This window comes from Benincasa hispida, chromosome 6, assembly GCF_027475165.1.
Source record: "Benincasa hispida cultivar pf3 chromosome 6, pf3_genome.v1.1, whole genome shotgun sequence".
Classification (NCBI taxonomy): Eukaryota; Viridiplantae; Streptophyta; class Magnoliopsida; order Cucurbitales; family Cucurbitaceae; genus Benincasa; species Benincasa hispida.
In genome coordinates, this window is record NC_143483.1 from 58,967,786 (window position 1) to 58,991,698 (window position 23,913).

General features: G+C 31.8%; 1 protein-coding gene across 1 annotated transcript; it reads left to right on the forward strand.

Moving 5' to 3' along the window:
- Window positions 1–1,282: 1,282 nt before the first annotated feature.
- On the forward strand, window positions 1,283–5,684 carry LOC120080572 (uncharacterized). Its single transcript, XM_039035282.2, has 10 exons — window positions 1,283–1,989; window positions 2,542–2,603; window positions 2,722–2,833; window positions 3,040–3,274; window positions 3,529–3,633; window positions 3,778–3,906; window positions 4,171–4,220; window positions 4,343–4,440; window positions 4,616–4,900; window positions 4,986–5,684. The coding sequence occupies exons 2-10, from the start codon at window positions 2,556–2,558 to the stop codon at window positions 5,481–5,483; spliced, it is 1,560 nt and encodes a 519-aa protein (XP_038891210.1). The 5' UTR covers window positions 1,283–1,989; window positions 2,542–2,555; the 3' UTR covers window positions 5,484–5,684.
- The last annotated feature ends 18,229 nt before the right edge of the window (window positions 5,685–23,913 follow it).

Genomic DNA, 23,913 nt, shown 5'->3' on the forward strand with positions numbered 1-23,913 from the left:
GTTCTATTTTTTGAGTTCTTACCATCATCATTACACATCCGAAGTAGCTTCCAAAGAAGGAGAAGATGCTGAAACCATGGAGAGGAGCTATATTCAATCCTTTTCTTCTTGGGAAGGGGAGGTTGTATAATAGAAATCACCCAACCTAGACAAAAAATTAAAATCCTAGATTTTTTAGCCTAAATTGCTAAGCTTATTTGGCATCTTTGTCAAGTGAGTGAGAGCCTAGTCATCAAAAAATATAAGCTACTTAAATAGTCAATACAATCCTAATAACAAGGGCCAAATTAAGCATTTTTTTAAAAGTTCAAGGACTAAAATAGATGTTTTTAAATGTTTAGGGACCAAAATAGAATAAAAATCAAAATTTAGGAACCAAAATAGGCTTTCAAAATAACTAATTAACTACAAGGTTTTAAACATAACTATAATATATATCTCTACTATTAAATAGTGATATATGAAACATACCACTATTTAATAGTAGAGATATATTTGAATTGACAATGACTTATTGTGCTTTTAAAATTTTATAAATTTACATTTTGTATTTCCCTTCAAATGATTATAACTATTCAAGTCAAACAATATAAAACACTAGTTGATGAGTTAGGGTATTTGTTTTTATTTGTGTTGTTTATGTACTAAAACAAAATCATTCACTTTCAAGTGCATCACATGTGTTATGGGCTACTTTTGAAAAAAAAAATCTAGTTTCCGTACTTTATAATTTGTAACGATTTAGCTTATATCGTAAAAAATATTTGTATGATTTAATGAAATTTCTTACACACATAGATTGATAATTTGATTGGGAATTAAATTTATCTAAAAACTACGAAGACTAAGTTGTTAAGTAATAAGAACTCACATTTAATTTTGATAAAATTTTCACGAAGGAGACTAAAGCATTACAGATTATATATTACAGGGATTGAATTATTATTTATTAAAGTTTAAGAACTAAATTATTACAAATTTAAAAATACAAAGATTAGAATCAAACCACAAACATTTTAATCACCGACACATCCATATCTGTATTCCAATTGAACTATACTCGCTTAGGTTTATAGTGAAAATTGACAAAGCATTAAATTGATTTTTTTTCTATTATCAAACATATATAAAAAAGATAATGAGACATTTGGGGGCTAGATTGATTAGTCAGTATTTGAATTACATACTATTTTAATTGGGTAGAAAATAGTAAACACTTAATAGGTGATTATAGATATGAGAGTTGGGCTATATATGTATATTGTAAGGAGTGTGTAATATTAGTATAATACAAAAAGTTGTAATGTTTTGTTTGCAGTGGATTTTGAATTTGGCTTTAAGCGATTATGATGGAATCCATCCACTTCCAGGAAACCCGCTGCAAAAGAAATCGGCTCTCAGTCAAAAATCTGCACCTGTAACCTTCATACGCCTCGCCACACAAAAGCAGGGCATTAAGACACCACACCATTATCCAAATTAATTAATTAATTCTCAGCATTTCACTCCCCATCTTCATCTTCCATCAACATTTAATCAAATCCAAAATCTGGGTTTTGTCCGATTAACTCAAAATCAACAAAACCCATCTCTCCAAATTTGCAGATTCGTCCAAATCTTTTGGAATTTTATGCGAATTGGACTTGCCCACATCCCATTGGATGCCTTCGGTGCAACGCTTTTGTGGGGCCAACGATGATTCGAAATTAAAGCTACTGGATAAAGATCATCCAGTTTTTCATTCCTTCTTCATGACTCCTCTCTTTCTATCGGTTTGATTTTGATTTTCCTCTTCTTTTTCACTTTTTATCACTTCCAATGCTCTTTTTTCTTCTTTCCCTTTGCGTGTTCTTTCGTTTTCAGTTCATCATTGTCTAAAAAAATGCAGCTCTTTCACTCTCTTTATTTAAGTTTTTGGGTTGATTTCGTCTTTGAAGAATGATCTGATTCCATTGTCAACTTTGATCGTTCTCCAGAATCGCTTCTCTTGTGAGTGCTTCCTTCCTTTTTGTGAGGTTTTTATTGCTTAGTTTGTATGAACTTTATTTTTTATTGGGTTTTGAATGAATTTGCTGTTACTTTTCTCTTTGATGTTCTTATTTACGAGAAGGGTCTTCAATGGAAATCAATATAGATTTGGAATTCTCAATTTTAGAAAACGAAATCATGAGATTTAAGAAATGAAAAGCAATTTGTAGTTTTAAATTCAGTTTTAACATCACTAGAGCTAAACTAAAACGAACTAGAAAGACAACAATCCGCCTCAGAAATCCGATGGATCCAAAAGGGAAAATTCTCCCGCCACACCTGAGAACAAACCCCGTTAATCGCCCATGAGACGAAATGATCAGCCACTTGATTCACATTAGCAGTATGTTGTTGATAATTTTTTCCTATGTGATGGAGATATCAACATTGAAATGATAGGATATTTAATTGTGACTTTCATACTATATGCCAATGTTGCTGATTTCTTTTGCTTCAATTCTTAGCTTCCTAGTTTCTTTCTGACACTTGTGAAATTATGAGCCATAATCTCAGAACTTGAAGATTGGATGGGAGATGCACAAACTCGGAATGAATTGTACGAGATTGCTTCTGTGGTGAGTGCTATTGCAATTCAGTTTTGAGTTCATAGAGAAAGCTCGATTAGTTTTATGTAACTTGTCGATTCCATAAGGAAGCCTGGCCTTCCGGATCTCATATTGCTACTCATTGCAGGCACATGGTGATACTCTTCAAATCTTCAATATTGTGTCACCAATGGATGAGATCCTTACTCATCTCTTGGCATTGACTGGTTACATAGCTCGTCGATTCGTCAGATTTATTGGTAAGATTTGTCAGTTTGTCTATGTGCTATTGCTTAGTTTCTTGTTTCTCTTGCCTTTCATGATTGCATCCTTAGGGTAAAGATGGACTATACATTATTCCTAAAGTGTTGTACTTTAACCATTTTGATGTGTTTTAGTACTTTGATGTCCATATTTTGGGGATATATAATAACTGTTTGCTGCTTGCGGGTGATGCTTGTGGCAGAGGATCTTATAGCCAGGGATGTCAACAGATTTCTCACCGACCGTATCATCGTTCCACTGGCAGTTTGTTCGAGTTATTCTAGTCAAAATCGGCAAAGGTCTGTTTCAGAAGGCTCATCATCGTCCAGATTTTGCACCACCGCGGCCTTCAATTCGAGGAATGGTCTGCTTGTAGATAGAACATCAGATGTAGAAACTATTTATAGTTACGAGGTTGCGTCTCCCATTTTTCATGGGTAAATGATATATATATCTTCTTTTATTTAGCTATCAAGTTATCTCACTGAACCTAGAAGATCTACTAGTAAAGTTTTGAACTTAGAACTTCTTTGTATGTATATATGTATATATGAAACAATTTCATTGATGCATGAAAATTTGAAATTACAAAAAGAATATGGGCATGTAGCAAAAAGATTTGAACTTTTACACTAAGATATAGCATGATAAATGAAAAATATATTCATTCCGACCACTTTTCTTGGTGTAGGTTGATGCTCCCATTATACGGTTTACAGTTTGTCCAAAGATTAGCATTATGCTCTTTGAGACATTGTTTCTCGTGCATTGAATGTGCCGAACTCCACCTTTACAAGTAAGGAAACATATTCTAGAACTTATGCTCCTTTCTCATGAACCAATGATTGAATCCATCTACTTTGTCTTCTTTAATTGCTTTGAACTCGGATCAATCTTGCTGTCTTAAGATAACTGGCTACCTTTTTTTTTTTTGATACAGTATAATATCTAGAATTAGAAAAACCTTGCTTGGTTCATCGGATGATATTGGATGGCTGCAAACCACTCCTGGAATGCCTCCTGTTGTTGATGGAACAGCAAGATTCTTGGAATTGCTCTCTGAGATAAGGTTATAATCTTCCTAAACTTAATATACATAATACATTTGTTTTAATCTGATAGATCCAATCCATACTTTCCACAGTATGTTGATGTATTCCACGGCGGAATAAATTCCAAAATTATTGACTGTTGAGTTATTCGTCATGGTGATTGTTTGATGATATTAATTTTATATTTGCTTGAACTATGATATGTATTCCTCTTGTATTCGAGATTTCACGAATTTAAACGTTTATATATTAATCGTACTCCATTCATTTCGATAATTTAGGAATGGAGAGCATAAACTACCTGACTCATTTGTTTATTTACTGATTCCAGGTAGAAGAAAAGATCTGATTTGTTTTAATCATGTTAATGTGTTTCTTTCACCATTTCCGGTCCATATTGGGAAATGGAATTGTTTGGCCACACCATTGTAATGGAAATTTTTTACTTCTCAGGTCTCTTTAGCAATCATGGTCCCTTATATTTTGTGGGAACTAAGAAATTTTTTTCAAAGATGGGCCTTACTTGCCATATTGCAAAAATTCATAGTGAGGTAATAGATTATCTCCCTTCTGCTGGTATGTGCAACGAACGAATGAATGAACACCTTCCCGTCCATTGCTTCGTTTTCTTCCCCTCCTTTTCCTGAGTAGGACCCAACTTCTAAAGTATACTGGTTTCGTTTCCCAATTATAAGTTTTGTTTGAATTCCTTTTCCATGCATGAAGGCGTCTGTGGAACACAATGCCTGGAAGTTAAAAGAATACGTCGAGGAGCTTTACTGGGGCTCAGGCAAGCGAGTGATGCTGCTCGGCCATAGCAAGGGTGGGGTTGATGCTGCTGCTGCATTATCAATCTACTGCAATGAGTTGAAAGACAAAGTCGCTGGCTTGGCTCTGGCACAAAGTCCATATGGTGGAACTCCATTGGCTTCGGATTTTCTTCGCGATGGGCAGGTTGCTGACAAAGAGACGCGGAGGATCATGGAGCTATTAATATGCAAGATTATTAAGGTTGCATTTTCTTTTGCCTATCAATTTGCAAGATTATTAAGGTTGCATTTTCTTTATTGGAATCCCTGATTTAAATTTTTGGTAGGGCGACATTCGAGCTTTGGAGGATCTAACGTATGAGAAGCGGAAGGAGTTCATCATGAATCACAACCTCCCCGAGAACATACCAATACTTTCCTTCCACTCTGAAGCACAGGTTGCACCAGGAGTTCTTGCTACAATGACTCATATAGCTCATGCTGAGCTACCTTGGCTACCTCTTCCAAGATCATGGACAGAATCCGACACGGTGGTAGAGGGTGGGCGGCGTGTTCCTGTGGTGATTCCCCTTTCTGCTGTCATGGCATTGTGTGCTCTTCATTTGCAGCTTCGGTATGGGGAGAAGAGCGATGGTTTGGTGACATGTCGTGACGCTGAAGTTCCTGGCTCGGTTGTCGTGAGACCGAAGCAGAAGCTCGATCACGGGTGGATGGTTTACTCTTCCAGGAAGAAGAGTGCAGGTGATCCTGATGCTTGTGAGATGTGTGAGGCAATCTTGACACTGCTTGTGGAGCTTGGGATGAAAATGAAACAAGTACAATAGGTGGTGGCTTTCTTGTAATTCTTCCCCAAACCAGACCCAAATCCGTCCCTTGGAAAATTTATTGAATTTTTCCCGGGTGGACTTAAAAATTGAAAGTCGACCGTATTTTTCATACGACGGGTCGGCTGGGAGATTTGGATCTCAGAAAACAAATGATACTTGATTTTATTTTTGAACGACATATAGTTTTGCTTTTTAAAATTTTGGTTAAATCACTATTTTTGTAAAGGTGTTCAAAAAATTCGATGATCCAAAGAAACCGATCAATCCAATCCAACTCAATCCGGTTTGGGTTGGGTTCAAATAAATGAAAATTTTATGGATTGGGTTAGTTTATGGGTTTACCTAATATAACACAAACCAACCTGAACTAACATGAATTTATTATTAATTTAAAAAAATGTTTTTTTTTACTTATAACACAATTACTTATACATATATTTATTTTAATTTTATTTAATTTTAATATTTTTTTAATAATTTATTCTTCAACAACTCTTAAAAGTAGTTTCTTTACACTTTAGAAAGAAAATTTGCACCATATAAATTGAAGTTGAGTAGTTAATCTTAATTCAATATATGAAAATAATTAAATTAGATTTTTACATATTTACGTTTTGTTTCTTTTTAGAACAAAATTTTAAATAAATGACCCGATTAATCCAAACCAATCCAACCCAAATATTCTATGGTTGGGTTGGATTCATTTTTTTAATAAGGGTTATTTGAGTTGAAAAAATTTATAACCCGAACAATTGGGTTGTTTCTAAAAAATCTTTCAACCCAACTCATGAACACCCCAACATTTTTGTTCTTATATTTTTGAAGTTTGTTCAATTTTAGTTCCTATACTATCGGTTATCCAATTTATAGTTCATATACTTTAAGTAGATCTTTAATTTAGACCCAATGTTAATTTATTGTTGATTTTTTAAAAATATTTTATTATCTATTAACATTTTTTTACTATAAATTTATATTATATTTCTTTATATAAAAATTATTATTATTTAACTAATTTTGGTAAAAATTAATTTTGAGAGACTAAATTTAAGACTTAATGAAAATATAAGGACTAAAGTTAGATAATTAAAAAGTTCAAGACTAAAATTGAATAAATTCAAAATAGAGGAATCAAAATGGTAGTTTGACCTTTTTTTTTTTTTTTAATGTCTTTTGGGTACATTTAAAAAAAAAAAAAACTAAAACATGAGAAAATTAGCAATAATCTCAAAATTACTTGTCATCTTTCATTTGTAAAATAACGAATTTTTTAAAAGTTAATATGTTCATATTGAGTCTAAAGTTTTCACGCTTATTTAACCTAAAAATTTGAAGATATAGAGGTCAAAATAAAAGGGGTTGAATATGGGGAGATTTCATTTATTTATTTTATTCCAATTTGATTTTAATATCTAAAATTTTGAATGTCCTCTTAATGAGGTGTAGATATGAAACAATTGAAATAGCAATTAAAAGTTTAAAGGTTACATCGAAGAAGAAAATGCTTGAGGGTAATTTTGGAAGAGAATAAACAAGAGGTTTCAATATCAATAAATGGATGTGTTTAAATCGAGATTCGAGAGACAAATCAAGACAACAAATGAGTTTTAAATGATGGTTCGAAAGATGAGACGAGGAGATGAATCCATCAAACCTTCTAATTAACTTTGATACTCTCAAAAGCTCCATGATCGGAGAGATTTATGCGAATATATTGTTTGATTATGTTATTAGATAATGCTATTTTGAATTAACTTGTTTTATATTATATTACTTTTATCATTTGAGATTAATTTATTGAGATACATGTGTGAGATTAACAAGTGTAGTAGATTATCTTTCTTGAAGTTATTTAGACTGAACTTTTTGAAGTGCATCTCTTTGTTCCGTTCTCTTTTTTTCTTTTTTTTTTTCTTTTCTTTTCTTTTCTTTCTTCCTTCTCCTCTCCCGTTTAGCCTTCTTCTTTCTTCTTTGTCTTTTTTTGTACGGTCTCGCTTTTTTTTTTTTTTTTCTTTCTTATCGCTACATTATACTATTCTTCAAGTCCATTATTGCTATATTTTCTTAAGCCTCTTCACTTACGAAAAAGTAGTTGGAGCTGACTCCGAACTATGAGAGTTTGGTTTGATGAGTCCATTCTTAATGCCTTCTAAGATCATTTTATATGGTTGTGTAAGCTCGCTTCTTCTTAGGTGTGAAGTAGTGTCAAAACAAAATACCCAACAAGCATTAGCTCTCCCTAAAAAGGAGGTGATCCAGCTGCACCTTTCAGTACGACTACCTTGTTACGACTTCACTCCAGTCACTAGCCCTACCTTCGACATCCCCCTCCTTGTGGTTAAGGTAACGACTTTGGGCATGGCCAGCTCCCATAGTGTTACGGGTAGTGTGTATAAGGCCCGGGAACGAATTTACCGCTGTATGACTGACCGATGATTATTAGCGATTCCAGCTTCATGCATGCAAGTTGCAGCCTACCATCTGTGGTCCATAAACAATGATAATTGCCCTATGAAGACTCGCTTTTGCTACGACTCTAGTGGGTTTCCTTAACCAAGCCACTACCTATGAGTCACCGACTCATTCTTCAACAGGCACACGGTCAGAATCTTGGTCTCTTCCCACTGTTTGGAAGCTTACGGTTTCATGTTTTCTGTATTGTCGCTTGAATGAAGACATCCGATTGGCCCAACTTTCCGACATGCCCACCATCGGCCCTTTTCCTTTCTAGGTTTGGATTTTTCGCGTTGTTTCAGTCGTCATGGTCGAAAAGGAAAAAAGAAATGAATGAATGTTCTTTTGGAAAATATAAAATAATACACCTGCCCAAGATGAAAGCCAAAGGTGAGTCTCGTATGTGGACGTATCAAATCGAAATAAGATCTCAGATTGACATCTTGATACAGTGATTTACCATAATAATAAATAGAGTTAATGGCGACTCCATCGTGGGAAGAGCTGCTTCTTTCTTGCTTGATGGGGGGCTTCTATTCACCAATGCAGACTAAAAGTGTTCTACGAACCATTTTCGATCTTAAGAGGTAGTTGTAGATTTTATTGATTTTATTCAATAACTTTATTTTATTGATTGATGGTTTCTATTTCTTGTACTTGTATTTCTCATTTATTATTCTTTGTTAAACTTAGGGCTTGGTCTGTCACTGATAGTGGGTATCATTAATAAAAAGATGTAAGTCGACTATCACTGATAGCCACTATTAGTGATAAGACTTAGTGATAGACTAGAGGTGGAGTTGCTAGTAAAGAAATTTATCGGTGTTTTGGAATAGCAACTGATAGAACATTTCTTAAATTTAAAGTTATCATTAATAGTAGCTATTAGTGATATTCACTGATAACAGTTATTAGTGATAGTAACAAATAGCACATTTTTCAAATTGGAAGCTATCAGTGATAGCAACTGATAGTATATTTTTTAAATTGAAATTTATTAGTGATGGCAACTGATAGCACACATCTCAAATTGAAAGCTATAGCATCTATCAGTGATAACCACTAATAACAACTATCAATGTATTCATTGATAGCAACATCACCGATAGCCACTGATAGTACGTTTCTCAAATTGAAAGTTATCACTGATAGCAGCTGATAGCAAATTTCTTAAATTGAAAGTTATCACTGATAGCAACTGAGAGCACATTTCTTAAATTGAAAGTTAATAGCAAATGATAACACACATCTCAAATTGAAAGTTATCACTGATAGCAACTATCATTGATAACTACTGATAGTACATTTCTCAAATTGAAAGCTATCGCTGATAGCTTTCAATTTGAGAAAAACTGGGAGTAGCACGCAAAATGGTGGTTAGACATGGATTTTTTGGTCTTTTATCATTTTTTATTATATATATGCAATTATTTTATCATTGTACTACATATTTTATTATTATTGACTCGAATTCCATTTATGCAACTATCCTTAAGAAAAACAAGATGGATTGAAATATTATAAAATGAGATGGCCGGTAACACAATAATATCCGTCCAAGGAAAATACTTAGCAGACCATCTATTGTGTAGCCCCCTGTTACACTCAATAAAATATTACCTCATGAAAATTTTTTATTTTTAAAAAAAATTGATGAAAAATGTTATTTTTTTGCATGTAGGGAAATGAGGAGTATGGAGATTAGCTGCAACTAATCATTGTTCATCCGACCAATTTAGATAGTTTCTGTTTGGTTAACTAAACCATCTATCGTTGTTCGTTCTATTATTATGATAATTTGTAAAAAGAAACTTAGATAAGTAAACCAATCCTTTGATTAGCTGTATAACATCAACTAATCATTGTATTTCATTCATGAACTACTCCTCTCCCATAAAAATTTTCTAGAGAATTGAGGAATTAACCTTGACTATAGTAAGGTGAGACCAAGTTCAATTGCCTGGAAAGGCTTCATGAAGAGCAAATACTTTCCAATATTCAATAGGACCTGTCATGTTGATGAAGTTTTTGCCACAAGAATCGAACTCTCATAGAAATTTGAACAATCATGCCCAAATTGACATCTCTTTGTTGATCAATATAGGTACATAGATAGAAAAGTTCAACCAACGAATAGTGAAAAATCCCCTCTCCGGAGAGGTGCAACCTATCATAATCACATTTTTTGGAAGCTTATCAGGCAATTGTGTGACATTTGCTCTCATTCTTGAGCAAGTGAACTAACTTCAAGAAACCTTGGTAGAACATGCCTATATCGAAACCTCAACTCCCGTTTGGAGAAAACAATTTTAGAAAATAGGATTGAGAAAAAGGTTTTGGAAACCGATAGAAAACATTTGTTGTAGGGTGGAAAGCATATAAAATCGATAAGCAACCACTTACTTAGCTTACAATTAAGTTAGGAAGGATTGATAACTTGACAACTAGTCTTATCCTTCTATAGTATATTTTCAGGTACATTTGATATGACACATTTACATATGCAAAACATGGTAAAATAGAGATTTTTTATGGGCATACAACCAAGAGCATACACTCTAGACAATCATGATCATGACCCGACATGTTTTAATGGTTCTTGTTGACGTAAGTGCCTTTGGGCTCTTGTCCAATTCCACAACCATGGTTGTGGTCCAGCTAACTAGGTTCATTCTTGGCCTCTTGAAATGGCAATCCAACTACTTGACATGATTGGCCCTAAAAAAAACAATACAAGGGAAAAAGGGCAAAAAAATATCCGTTTTTTATTAGTTCAGGAAAAAGTAATTCCGGCAACTAAATTTACGCCATGTTTATTGTTCAGTAATCAAAATTATTGAAATTATAATTATTTTTTATTATTCATAATTTACAGAATATTATTTACTAATTTTCTAATAACGTATTTAGCTGGGCTCCACTTTCCATATTGCAATTGATTGATATACATTTACTGGAAAGTAAAATTTGCCTTAAAGTTTTGGAATCCAAGGTGCCCAAAAATTGTTTTCCTTCCTTTGCTTTCCCAAATCACGTGGACCTTGTTCTCAAGCCCAAAATGACAAATGAGACCGTCACAAATTTCCATAATTTATTGACAAACACACATAATTCAACTAACATATAGTATAGGTTAGTGACCATACTATTTCGTCGACATCTTTTTACTTGAGTATCGAGTTTCCTAATTTGAGGAAAAAATCTATATAGGAAAGATTGTGTACATATTTTTTAGTAGTACAAGCTCATACAAAACAATTCCGATTTCTTATCTTGCTCAATAAGCATAATCAATCAATTGAAAAAATTTGAATCTCACACAATTGACCTAAACATCGATCTCACCCACCTTGTAATTACATTTTGCAACAACATTCTAAAGTTTGCTAATATGACAAAATGTCTGAATGTTTACTAGTTACAATAAGGGCTTCACATGTTAAGGGCAAACTAATAGCATTCATTACAATAAGGACATCCAATCAAGTTCCCTAAACTGTCCCGATTGTATACAAATGTTTAATTTTAACTACATTTGTCTCATTATTATTTAATATTTATTTTGTCCATTTAATTTTCAGAAATAGAAAAATATGTGAAACTATTTACACAAAATAATAAAATGTAATCTTTTTTAATAGAAGTTGATAGAATTATCAGTGTCCATGAATGATAGAAACTGATAGACTTTCTATCATTGATACTATGTGATAGAAGTTGATAAAAATTTATTATTATCTATATATATCTATATTTATTATTTCTATAAATAGTTTGACATTTTTTTGTTGAAAATTTCTGTTTCCTAAATAAGGAAAAGTACATAGTGTCAACTAGTTATAATTAATGTACGTCCTTTTTGAAATATACTATTTACATTTTAACCCCAAACTTCTTTTTCTTTTTGTAAGAAGACCCTTGAACTTGCTACAATTTCCAATCATTTCCAACATTTTTGTTTGACAGGTAGGAACAATAATACACGGGCAACAAATAAAAGAAAATATGAAACGCGCTATTATATTAGCTACACGACAAAGGATTTGTGTTTGTGGGATCAATTGAAAATGCATACAACTACTCATCCATGTGCACCTAAGATGTACGTTTGATCGAGAATCAATTTGAACTCTTTAAAAGAAAAATTGCAAAAAGCAACTCTAAATTCCATAAGAGTAAGTTGAAATAACACAAGATTTTAATTGTATCACCACCCTTTTAAATTTATTAAAAAAAAAAAAAATTGTACTTGGCCCTAAGTACAATTCACTTACATAAGTATTTTGTCATTGTCACATCCCTTCTCATATTAATCTCTTAATTCAAGAAGAGATGTGAAGACAACAATGACCAACCCTTTTATCAACTACTGGCCAACATACTCTGAAAACCTATATCTTAAACCTGATTAGCAGTTTATAATTGTCTAGAACTTAACATATAGTTTCAGCAACAACTTAAAGCATATAATTTATTGCTAATAAGAAATATCAACATCAACATACATAACAGTTTCAGAAACCAAACTTATATACAACATCTATTCAACACAAACTCTACTCTATTCTCCCTAACATGGACATAAAAACTAAATAACAGAACATGATGAGCCATCTAAACTTCCAATCTCTGTGGGTCTGAGAAGTGACTGACTGGCAGAACTGCTAAGTCTCGGGATGTCGACTGTTACCTGAGGAGGAAAACATTTTAAAAGAGTGAGTTGGGAAGCCCAATGATTGATTATTTTAAATAAAACATACTTTAGATCATAAATAACGTGAATTTACTTATCCAAGAAACAATTATAAAATCACAATCAGGGTTTTGGAAATGGAACTGAAATCATAAAAATATATCATATAAAAGAGAACCCTGAAATAAACTCATTAGCATCTTTCTGAAAAACTCCACTACTCCATTGCCTAAACATGTGGGAGAACTTTTTTGCTCAATTCTTAATAAACTTAGTTGAGAGAGCCCTTTTGTTCGAACTCATCAACGTCAATAACATAGTCATACGTGCACGCAGAGCTGAATTGGGTCCTAACCACCTTACCATACCTTCGGTTCCAGGGATCCCTAACATCAATAAAATCTGGATACCTTACCATACCTTCAGTACCAACATTGGAGTAAGATTTGTACAAGGCAAAAATATTTAAACATTTAAGAACATATACAGAATATGCATTTGAAATGATCAAACTTCATGATTTCATATCACCACATAGTGCCCTACAAAACATGGAGTATGCTTATAAAATTTCCTTGATAAATTTTCATCATGCGGTAAAACATAGCATAGGCTTACTGTAAAATGCATGTTGAACTTATAAAGAACTTCATCATTTAAAAACATGGATCATGCGATCAATATTCACTTTTAAGGCATGCGTTGAAGAAAATCATGATATTAAACTTCATACGAATTGCCTATGCATTGGAATTCATTTATAAAACTCGCATTAGAAAACATTTATTAAAACTTATCACTCACTGTCTTGAGCTACTCATCTAAGGGGTTGTATGCCTCTCTTATTTGCGTTTGCCCTAAAAAGGAAAGGTCTCTTGGTAAGTATAATTAGCTCCATTTTGAGCTTAACACATAACTGAACTTTACCGCATACTAATAGTTCTTTGCATCATAACTAATTTAGACGCATCGAAACCATCTTCACCGCATCGGCTATCCTTAGCCATCTTACCTTATAACTTGACTGATAATTGAGAATCATTCCTCAAGATTTTCCGAATAAGTGTTGAAACACCTTCTTGGCCTATGCGATGAACGCCTACTATGCAATGTACTCCTCGCCTTTGTTGTGAATTGACTATGTTGTATGCATGAACACATAACATTACTGGGTCAGCTGTTTGCTTGTTCTTCGTATGCAGCTGCCTGCTTATTCATTCATAACATCATTCCAAATTCAATATTCCAGATTTCTTAACATTAATTCCAGCATTCATAGAAACTAAACTCCCTTTAAGGAAATTGCTAAAAAAACATATTAACTTTTACTTACCTTAGAATTTGAGCATTATTTCCTCTGGAGTTGATCGGGGATTCCTCAAATTCTCTTTTAGTTTGCCGAGAATTCTTCAACCTTCGGAATCTTCAGATGACCGCAACACTCCCTCACTTACACATTAAAAAACATTTTGCAAAACAGTCTCCTTCTTTGCTAAACTTATTTATACTTGGGCTTGCATGAAGAGTTTGCTTAATTAATTGCCATCTTGCATGATTATCCTTCCATTAACATCTATAAGACTGCCACTTGGCTTACTTACTTGTTAATTAAGCTGAATTTCTCAGCTTAACTTCATTGCGTGGCCTTGCGACCACTTAAGCATTCTCTCTTCAACGCATAATCTTCTGTCGTATAGTTCAACAGAATTGGTCGCATGGCACCTCATAGCTCCAACACATGGAGTCCTCTACTTTCTCTGAATTTTAACTTCCTCTTACTTCACCTGAGACCCAACATTCCACACTTAACATATTTTCTTGCCCTTTTCCGGCTTGCCATTTTCATTCTCAACTCTCTATGCATCGACTATGTTTACAACTTGGACGCATATACTCGTAACACTTAGAAAGTTTTCCTTCTCTCACATTTCAGACACATCAATTAATTAAACACACTTAGCCTACTTTTTCCATTTATATTAATAAACACCCTAAACACTTGATTAAGAGAACGTAAACTTAATTAACTAGCAAAACAAGTTCAGGGGTTTATAGTTATAATCAATCTTTTTTTTAGATAAGAGAAACAGCCAACCAAAAACTATACAATTGCCTCCTTATCATGGATAAGAGAGAGAATATAATTAAGAAAGACATCTTTCCAAAAGAAAGAACAAACCTGGGAGGATGCTAAAACTGCAATAGTGTGAGTAGTTTTATTCTCCTCTTTAAAGATGTGACAAAAACAAAATTTATTAATAAAGTAAGTAAGCTACAAAAAGAATGTCCTCAATGAGGATCCTGATAGCTGCTAAAGGGTTATCATTTTTGTTCAATAGATTGATGACTTCCAATGCATCATATTCTACCTACAGCGACGGGTTGGTCCTTGAGCGCTCACACTCAATAACGATTAGACATTCCAAAACAACCTCAACCTCCAACGTGCTTATATTCCAACACTTGCTAATACTCTTGCAACCCTCATAGATTGGTCGACCTTGAACTAGAGTGGTTATTGTTTATTTATTTATGAACCAAATTTGTTTTCTTAGAAAAAAAAAATGTTAAAATACCATTTTTGGCCTTATACTTTAAAAATTGTTTAATTTTAATTTCTATACTTTCAATTATCCTATTTCAGTTATTATACTTTTAATAAATCTTAAATTTAGTCCTAAATGCTAGTTTATTGTTGATTTTTTTTAAAAAAATGTTATTTAATAAAATTTTTACTACAAAATTTGAAAACATATCCACATATTATATTTCCTTGTATGAAAATTATTATTATTATTATTTAATCAATTTCGAAAAAAAATTAACTTTAAGAGACTATATTTAAGATTAATTGAAAGTAGAAGAACAAAAATTGAACGAACTTTAAAGCATGTGAACGAAAATGATATTTTAACCCAGAAAAAGGTCCTTATCAAGTTTGATGTATTATGTTCTTTAAATAAATAAATAAATAAATACGTGGGCCCATTGCCAAGAGAAACGTGCCCAAATTGTTGAAACAAGAAACAAAAGGACTAAGTCTTCCATCTGAAAGGATGTATCATGGATGGGGCCCATGAGACGAAAATGGGCCCATGAGAAATTGTTTGCCATAAAGCCCAACAACCTAATTATGTGAAGAGTCCAAGACATTAAATTGTGGTAGGCCCACGGGCCCTTGGCCCATGAAGGACTTCGATCACCAAAAGGGAACGGCATCACGAAATGACAGTTTCACGTAAATGGGAGGAGAGTAATACCCATGGCACTACATTATAAGTTATATACCCACAGAAATAACATTGTTCTTAATTATTTATTTTTTCTCAAAAATAAAAAATAAAATAAAATAAAGACCATGGAGTAAAAGTTTCACCGACACATCACTAACTTTTCATAATTTTGATGTTAAATCAAGATAGTCGATAATATTGGTATATTACGTTGATATAGTTTCTTTCTTGTTCAAATTATCAAAGTTTTTGTCTTTAGGTATAGAAATTCAAATTTCCAATCTCATGAGAAGTAACCTTGTCTTATTTTTTTTTCTTTGAAACAGATTTACATAATTAAGCTTCAGCTCTAGAGTTTACAACCTGACCAAAATTTTATAATAAATAAAGAAGTCAATTTGCAAAATCTAACTACTCATGACCTGGATTGATGAAAGGCCACCTCTATGAGCCAAAGAATATGCTATCACATTTAGGGTGTGTTTGACTCACCAATATGAGTTGAGTTGAGTTAGTATAATATACCAACTCATTGTTTGGCCCACTAACTTTAAATGTTGGTGAAGTTGCGTTGGTATATTTTATCGATTCACCCTAACTCATCTCAACTTTTCATTCTTTCCATGTTTTCAATGGCTCCACTCATTGGCCACTGTCATACTCTGAGAACTAACTCTGGACTCCGACAACTACCTCCGATGGCAACTCCGACGATCAACTCCAGGCTCAAAAAACCACCTCAGATGAAAATTTCAGTGACGAAATCCGGAATCCGACAACCACCTCTGATGACAGCTCTGATGACCAACTACGAGCTCCGATAAACTTTACGTAACCAATTCCGACAACCACTTCTGGCTTTTGACAACCATCTTCAGTGACCTAACTCCGACGACCAACTGGCCCCGACAACAAAATCTGATGACCAGCTCTGACAACCAACTTCGTAGGCTCCGACGACCAACTTGCCCCGACAACAAAATCTGATGACCAGCTCTGACAACCAACTTCGTAGGCTCCGACAACCATCTCTGATTGTAAACTTCAATGAAAATCACCTTCAATGATCACTTTTGAGCGAGTAACTCCGACGACCAACTCGAGGCTTCGACAACCACCTTCGACAGCAAACTCCAACAACCAACTCTAATACCACCTTCATGTAAATAACTTTGGGCTTCTATAGTCACCTCTAACTACAATCTCCAGCGAAAATCATATTTGATTATCAACTTTGACGACCATTTTTGTTCGACCAACACTGAGATTCGAAAACCACCTTCGATGATAAATTTTGACAACCAACTCCAGTACACCTTCATGTGACCAACTTCAGGCTCCGATAACCACCTCTGGTTACAAACTCCAACAAAAATCATCTTCGATAATCAACTTGATAACCACTTCCGACTACTATAAGACTAATGACGGTTAAAGTATGTTGTAGGATTGTCGATCATATAAAAAAAAATTATTTTGTCTACATTAAGTGCAATATTTATACGTAATGAATTCACATATCAAGTGACTGTTAAAAATATTTAAACGAAAAGTATGTATGTAGTTGAAAAGTATGTAACATATAATAAAAAAAACCATAAAATAAATTTGTTTTCCTGTAATATTTTCTAGCAAGAATTAGTGAAAAATAGAAATTTGTTCTCTGATAATCCTAAAAATTTAGAGGAAATGAAAGTGAAACTATTGACAAAAATATGGTGACATTCCATTGCCCGTTATGATGATGGGAGAGATTTAATTAAAAAAAATACACGATATAGTAAAAATATAGAGCAATAATAGGAAGACGAAGGAAAAGAAGAAGATGATAATGCAATTCATGGCGAAAAAATGACTAGAAAGTTTTGATTTCACTTTAGTTTCTCATTTTATTTAACCATATTTATACAAGAAATGTAATGGGTTAATTGTTGTTCATTGCCAAAAAGAAAGAAAGAAAGAAAAGTTCTAAAAATTAAAAGAAAAAATTGCCCAAAAAAGAAATATAATGGTTAATTGTTGTTCATTGCCCAAAAAGAAAGAAATAAAGAAAAGTTCTAAAAATTAAAAGAAAAAATTGCAATCCATATTTTATTCAAACAAAGATGGGTAGAAATATTGAATAAAAATGTTTCAAAACAAAAATAGTAATCATAAAAGTATATTATTTAGAGTTCAATAAACTGCATTAGATACCTAGACATATAAACTCAACTCTGCACTCCAAATACAAATATATGAACTTAGTCTAAATAATTCTGCACCTCAAACACAAACATATAAACTCCACAAATATATGTACTCCAAAGACATATGAATTCAATACATTCTATCTCAACTCAGCGCCCCAAACAGCCACTTAGATTTTAACTCCCATGCAAGAAATATAGATGTTTCATTTGCATGATGTTGCCAATTAAATTTGATATACGTATAGTTATATTCAATGTCCCATTAATCATCTAAACATAGGATAGGGAATCATATTTCATAGAAACAAGTTGGTAACCCCAACCGATTGGCTAGACATAGACCCTCCAAAATTCCCCAACTACCATACATTTTGGATTAAGGAATGAGGGCTCAAATTTGTGGATCGTAACCAACATCTTCTCCTTCATTGATAACAATAATAGCTTGAAAACCCATTGTAATGGTCATATCCATCAGTATACAAATAAACACATTCTCCAACATAATATCAATGTAAAATCACCGAATGACAAAAAAAAATTAAATTAATGGGTAAAAGTAAATTTAATATTATATTATCTAATAATCAACGTTCAAATTGATCAAATATTCCACTACGATTTTGAATCACAACCATGGATTTGTACTCCTGTAAATGGTTTAAAATTCACTCTCAATGAATATCCATAGGTGGATCGTGTTGATTATGTAAAATACTATATATCTTATTCCAGATCGTTCACACTCCAACACATATGAGCTCGAAAAGGTGCTGGGTTAGGTATTTAGAAACCTCCAACAATCTATTATAGATAATCAACTATGTCTTAGAGTTTGTTTGGATTGATTAGGAAAAAAAAATGCTATTAAGAAAGTTATTTTATTTTAAACACTTTTTGATAAAAGTTGCTTAAATAAAAACACTAATGTGTTTGGTTACACTTTCTTAAAATTGTTTTATATACAAATTTATTTAGTTTACTATATACTAAAAGTGTTTCTATTGATGTCAAATTGCAATAATGAATGACTATTAAAAATCATGAATTAATAATTTCAAAATACTTTCACCGGTTTTTCTTTTTTAAAGAGTTGTGTATGGTCATCGGAGTTGGTCGCACGATGGTGGCCACTGTAGTTGGTCATCAGATGTGGTTGTCGGAGTTGCTGGTAGTAGTTGTTGAAGTTGATCGCTAGAGATAGTTGCCTAAAGTTTTATCAAAGTAGGTTCTCGACAGTGGTTGGCAGAGAGTAGTGGTGGTTGGTGGCAACTATGGTGAAAGTGGGGTAGATGACTAGTTAGGACATCTTGATAATTTTACGTATTATACAAATTAGGAAGAGATTAACCGTTAAATATTAAAAAAATTATTTTTCTAAAAATTGATGAGTGTTTTTTCTCATCCACATCATCCAACTTACCATTGAGCATTTACCATCAATCAAGTCAATTTCTTCCAAGAAAAAAAAGGCTTGTGAAAGAAAATATTAGATTTAATTAAGAATCACAAGATCTCTTCCTCTACCTCCAATTATACCAAAAAAAATTTAAAAGATGAAAAATCAAATTTAAAATCATCTAGAAAAAGTAAGACTCATTTGATATATTTAACAATTTTCTTCTTAATATTTAGGAATTTCACTAAATAAATTTTACACGAAAAGAGAGATGAACATTTCTCTTTGAGTTCAACAAATAGAGTGGGAATCCAAATCTTGATCATGATCCATTGATTATAAGCATATGATTTAACTAGTTAAATTATATTCAAATTGACTTGGACAAACTTTAGTAAAACGAGACAGTTTGACTCCAAAATTATTTTAAAGACGATTTCATAGTATTTATGGTTTCGTCACATAAATAGGTTGCAAAATGATATCGCTAAAGACCTTGCAAATATGCTTCTCATGTTGCTTTAAGGTCTTTATTGATACGGATATTTTGAGTGTAGCCTAAATTTGTTTTTCTTGGGAAATTCTAATAAATAGAAATCTAAAAAATATTTACATTTTATAGTAAAAAATTCTAAAATTGGTTGTACTTGTTTCTTTGCTTAAAAAAAAAGAAATTGTTTTTGTTTTAAAAAATTATTTTTTCTTAAAAATTTCTTTTTTTTTTTTTGAAAAAAAATTGCTTTTTAAAATTGTTCTTAGCACGTGTGAATTCATATTAGATAAAAAAAAATAATAAAAAGAAAAAGACCCACGCATCGGAATTATTGAAGGAAAGCGATATTGAAAAAAATGTTCAACTGTTGAAGAGAGCTTGATTAGGAGGGATCACAAGTAGAGCGTCAACACACAAATTTTATATTTAAATTCTCGTGACTTATTCCTTTTTTCTTTCTTTTTACTTCTAATATTTGAAAACATATATATATATATATATTTTTTGTTTTTAAAATTTATTTAATTATTTGGACGGTTTTCAAATAAAGAAAAATGAGTATATTTATTTATAAATATAGCAAAATACTAATATCTCTAAGTGATAGATCGCAATAAACATTTATTAGTGTCGGCAATAGATGTATATCGCAGTAATAGTGATAGATGTCTATCGCGATCTATTATCGATAGACAATGACATTTTACCATACATAAAAATATTTTTAACAGTTTTATTATTTAAAACAATTAACCTATTTATTAAGGTTAAATAACATTTTTCATCTTTAAATTTTTATGAAAGTAACAGTTTAATCCCTAATTCATGTACTTTCAAATTTGTAATGATCTTGTCCTCGTACTTTAATAAATAACAATTTAGTCCCTATATTTTACAGTTTTTATTGATTTTGTCTCTATCATGAAAATCATTATTAAGATTTAATAGATTTCTCACACATGTAGATTGATAAACTAATCGAAAATCAAATTTATTTACAAATTATAAAGATTAACTCAGTACATAATAAAAGTTGACACTTAATTGAGCCTTTTTTTCATGATAGAGACTAAATTGTTAAAAGTTCAAAATATAGATACTAAATTGTTACTTACTTTCAATGACTAAATTATTAATTCTATTAAAGTTTAGGAACTAAAAGTATTTTGTAACATTTTTTTGTAAAATTCAATGACTACTTGGCACCATGTGTTGAGTTGAGACAAGGAGGATTATATATATATATAAATTAGAGGATTGGACAATCAATATTAAGGATTAATCGACACCTTAAATATCCTTTATAAAATATATAGAAAACGTATTAAAAATATTATTAATCTAAATACGAATATGAATACCAATAAAGAATTGTATATAACTAAATTTGAGAGTAAAAATAATTTAATTATTAATTTAAATCATTTAAAAAAATTTATTTATAGAAATATATGTCGATAACCGTATTTTATCATATATCCATATTTTTTCTTAAATTGAAAATTTTGATATTGATGCTAACCTTGTTATTTTAATCATTTGATTGAACTTTGAGCTTGTGATCTGTCTTTTCTTTCCTTTTTCTTTTCCCTTTTGTGTTCTTAATTTTTTTTAATAATGAAGTTTCTTTTTGGATTTTTTAAAAAAATATTTTTAATATATGATTGTTATTTGGACAATGTATGATTTTTTTAAAAATGTATTGTTTTAATGTTATTATAATGAAAAATGTAGTTAATTTCTGATATATTATAGTGTTCTCAAAAAAAAAAAAAAAAGAAAAAAAAAAGAAAAGAAGTATTATGTAGAGAATTATCAAATAGCTGAAGATTAAATATTGAAGAAAAACATTGTGATAATCCAAATCGAGTGTCATAATCATGGTTTGTAGGTTGAATGGTTAACAAATAATAAGCTACCTTCCAACACGAAGATCTCGAAAGCACGTGCAATCCATAAGAAAAATCTAATTTAGTCAATTTAAATTTAGATTTTTTTTTTTTATTTTTTTTATTTTTCTAAATCATTAAAAGTCAAGTTTCTTTATTTTGCTTAGTTTATAAGTGTATAATTGTAAGAAACACTATATAAAAATGTGTGGTTATAAAATGAGTTTAAAACGGAGAAGATCTGATATTCCACGAAAGAATATTACACAATTATACACCAAGTTAAGATTATCTAAACAAAATTATCTTCCTCCCTTTTAATTTTGTTTCCACTCTTCGGACACATGTCTATAAAAGAAATTGAGATAAAATTATAGAGAGAGATAAATCTTTAGAGAGAAGATCTAAGTGGAAATTTTAGAGAGAAAAATTCGGAGAGATGTCATAGATAAATAATAATAATAATGTTTATTTCCATAATTTTGTCTCCTCTAATGTTTCGCTCCCGCTCTAATTAACATATATTTAGAGATGTCTATCGGGTGTCATTTCATTTTTCAAAAGAGATAAGAAAAACCTCTAGAACTCAGTTATAAATAGGACATGATAACCCTAAGAAAGGTAAGCTCAACTCCTTCCTAAAAAACTACTTGCCCCAACCTTTACTCAAAACATTAGAGTGTCTATGGTAAGCGCCACACTGGTGTGTTACTTTGTTTGTTTTGCAGGTGACCCTTCTCCAAATTATAAATTTATCGTTGGCGGCATATAAAAGTCAGTGAGTTCACTGAAGGAAAGGAATTCTTCGCAGAAGCGTGTGAACGTTGTACCATAGTTATTCAATTTTTAAAAACTCAAAAAGAGAGAAAATAAACATAGATAACATCAACATATAAACATTCTTTTAACGAGAGGAAAAGGAAATATAAACAACTAGCCCTTGAAGACTATCTTCTAGGTGCTTCCTCTCCACGTCACATGACAACACGATCTTGATCTCCCTCCGAACTCAACGTATAGTAAAACTTTCCACGAACATATTAGAACACATATACAAAGAGCACCATCAAAATGGCTTCCTTGTTATTCTCTGGCAAGAAATACTAGATTGTGGGATCCTCTTGTGTTTTGGGAAAGACAAGATAAAAATTTTACAGAGAGAAATGAGAGAGATTAAGAGATATTTTCTTGAGAGTTCTGTTCTGTAACTCTTACAAATTTCTTCTTCACAATTTAACGTTAGAGATTGATGATGGAGGGAAGTTACAGCTCCCTTCCAGTTAATGAAAAATAACTCCATATTAAGTTTAATATATATTAAATCTCATTTAATATAATTAAATATCATAAATTTAAATTTTTATTTGAATCATATTCAAATGAAATCTCTTACATAACCTATAATTTTAATATGAATCTCATGTTGGGGTTGATGCCCTAAATCTTGTAGGGTCCTATAGTTTATAATTGAAATGTGCAAACATTTTATTTATATAATAAAATACGTGATGTTTTATTTCATTTTTAGTTGCATTAACCACAAACCAATAAACTAAGATCCAAGGTTATCTTGTAGCTTAAACATGTATGTAGAGATATATGGGTGAATCATGTTTAAGTGATAATCTAAATGGTCTGTAGTAGATGGATAAGACTGGATACCTTATCCTGGTGATATTACGAGTATGCTCCACTTTGTAGATGTTACAATTGTTGTAAAGTGCTACAAATGATTTGATCTTGATCATTCATGAGGAGACATGTAAGCGGGGATATTCTATACAAAGGAGTTTGTATAAGACCGGACTAAGAAATGTTTAGTCTCATTATTTAACATCGTTTATAATAAGACTTACATTTCACTAGGATGACCATAGGTAATGATAACGGGCAGAAATACACATTATCACAGTGCTAAGTTCTTAAACAATGCTGGCTTGCGCTGATAAAATATGTTAAATTGCGTCCAAAAGTATTAAGTTTACAACATTGCGGTCGCATGCGTTCATCGCATAGAAACAGTTGATTTTTGTATTTTTATGCAGAATATGCATTAATGCAAGGCGAAAAAAGC